This window comes from Austrofundulus limnaeus, unplaced genomic scaffold (assembly GCF_001266775.1).
Source record: "Austrofundulus limnaeus strain Quisiro unplaced genomic scaffold, Austrofundulus_limnaeus-1.0 Scaffold85, whole genome shotgun sequence".
Lineage (NCBI taxonomy): Eukaryota > Metazoa > Chordata > Actinopteri > Cyprinodontiformes > Rivulidae > Austrofundulus > Austrofundulus limnaeus.
Window position 1 is genome coordinate 531,939 of NW_013952487.1, and position 1,866 is coordinate 533,804.

General features: G+C 56.1%; 1 protein-coding gene across 1 annotated transcript in view; it reads left to right on the top strand.

Annotated features, from left to right (window-relative positions):
- Nucleotides 1-186: 186 nt before the first annotated feature.
- LOC106519964 (transcription regulator protein BACH2) overlaps nucleotides 187-1,866 on the top strand; it is a gene marked incomplete at its 5' end in the record, with an annotated part of 8,774 nt that continues 7,094 nt past the window's right edge. Inside the window, 1 exon segment of the mRNA XM_014011842.1 lies at nucleotides 187-1,404. Coding sequence (XP_013867296.1) covers nucleotides 187-1,404 — 1,218 coding nt within the window.

The window sequence follows — 1,866 nt, forward strand, 5'->3', positions numbered from 1 at the left end:
CACACACACACACACACACACGAACACACACACACTGACTGCAGAGAAGTAGCAGATGTGATGAATCAGAAAGAGCTACACCCAGAACCCACGAGAAGAAAAACAATCAACATTTAAGTTTAAATAAATTATTTTCAGATTTTTCCTGTATTTTGAATAAAACCGGACGGCTTGTTTCCCCTGCAGGTGACGGCCAGAGGTTTCGCTCCGCTGCTTCAGTTCGCCTACACGGCCAAGCTGGTGCTGAACAGAGAAAACATCCACGAGGTCATGCTGTGCGCCGACCTGCTCGGCGTGCACAACCTGGAAGACTCCTGCTTCCAGTTTCTTCAAGCCCAGCTGCAGAACGACGGGGCCAGCAACGGCCTGGTGGAGTACGAGGACGAGGACGCGGTCTTCTCTGAAGACGTTTGTCCCCCGGAGACGAAGCAGCGGCCCGGCCTGGCAGCTGACGCCGACCCGCGGCCTGATGATCGTCCCGAACCCTGGGAGTACCAGGTCTGTGAGGACAAACGCGGCGAGGAGACTCGACACGCCGACCCAACGCTGCTGGGCTCAGAACCAGAGGACGGCGGCGCTGCCTCGCAGACCCTCCTCACCCCCTCCAGGATCAAAGAGGAGCCGTTTCCGTTTGAGGGCGCGGTGCACGACAGGAACGGCTCCAACCCGGAGTTTGGTAYGGAGGAGGTTCTGGAGATGGAGCTGGAGGTGGAAGGAGTCCCCGTGTTGGCCCAGCCCTCTGCAGGCCAGGAGTTAGCCTCGTCCTGCTTGCGCTCGTACCTCCAGAGAGGCGGTCTGGATCTCAGCAACATGTCCAGCAGAACCATTCAGGAGCTGCTCACCAACCAGCTGTGGAGCAAGGGGGATGCTCTGAACCAGGCTGACCTCAAGACCAGCAACAGGGACATGGACTGGTCCAAGACCTCCTCCTGCCAGCAGGAAGGGGAGCTGGACCGATGCTCCGTCATCTTCTCTGCAGCCGGTGACAGACAGCCGGCGGCTCGTCCTTACATGGAGGACAATATCAAAAACAAAAACTCCACCCTGATGCAGGAAGAGGCCCCGCCCTCCAGATGCCCCGTCGCCGTTAACTCTCCAGCACYGTCTGAACCCAGAACCCAGTCTTCCAGCTCCTGCTCCTCCGTCTCTTATCCAGATGAAGTGGCCAATGGCAGCTCTCTGTCCGGCCTGCCCTTTGACCTCTCCTCGTTCGCGCAGCCGCCTCGCAGCCTGGTTCAGATGGTGGAGGCCCGGACCCCCCTGGGCAAGGAGCTGGTTTTCTCTCAGGACTGCGCCAAGATCAAAAGCGAGGGCTTCGGTACCAGCGGCGGGAACTCCAGCGATGAGTCGGGCTCGTTCTCAGAGGGCGACAGTGAAGGTGGCGCCAGAGTCTCTGGTCCTGAGGTCAGTTTGGTTCTTCGTTCATCTCCATCTGTGTTGGGTTAAGATCTGGTTCCTCCAAACACTAACCAGGTCCGGTTTCTCCAAACACTAACCAGGTCCAGTTCCTCCAAACACTAACCAGGTCCGGTTCCTCCAAAAACTAATCAGGTCCGGTTCATTCAAACACTAACCAGGTTTGGTTCCTTCAAACACTAACCAGGTCCGGTTCCTTCAAACACTAACCAGGTCCGGTTTCTCCAAACACTAACCAGGTCCGGTTCCTCCAAACACTAACCAGGTCCGGTTCCTCCAAAAACTAATCAGGTCCGGTTCATTCAAACACTAACCAGGTTTGGTTCCTTCAAACACTAACCAGGTCCGGTTCCTTCAAACACCATCCAGGTCTGCTTCATTCAAACACTAACCAGGTTTGGTTCCTTCAAACACTAACCAGGTCCGGTTCCTTCAAACACTAACCAGGTC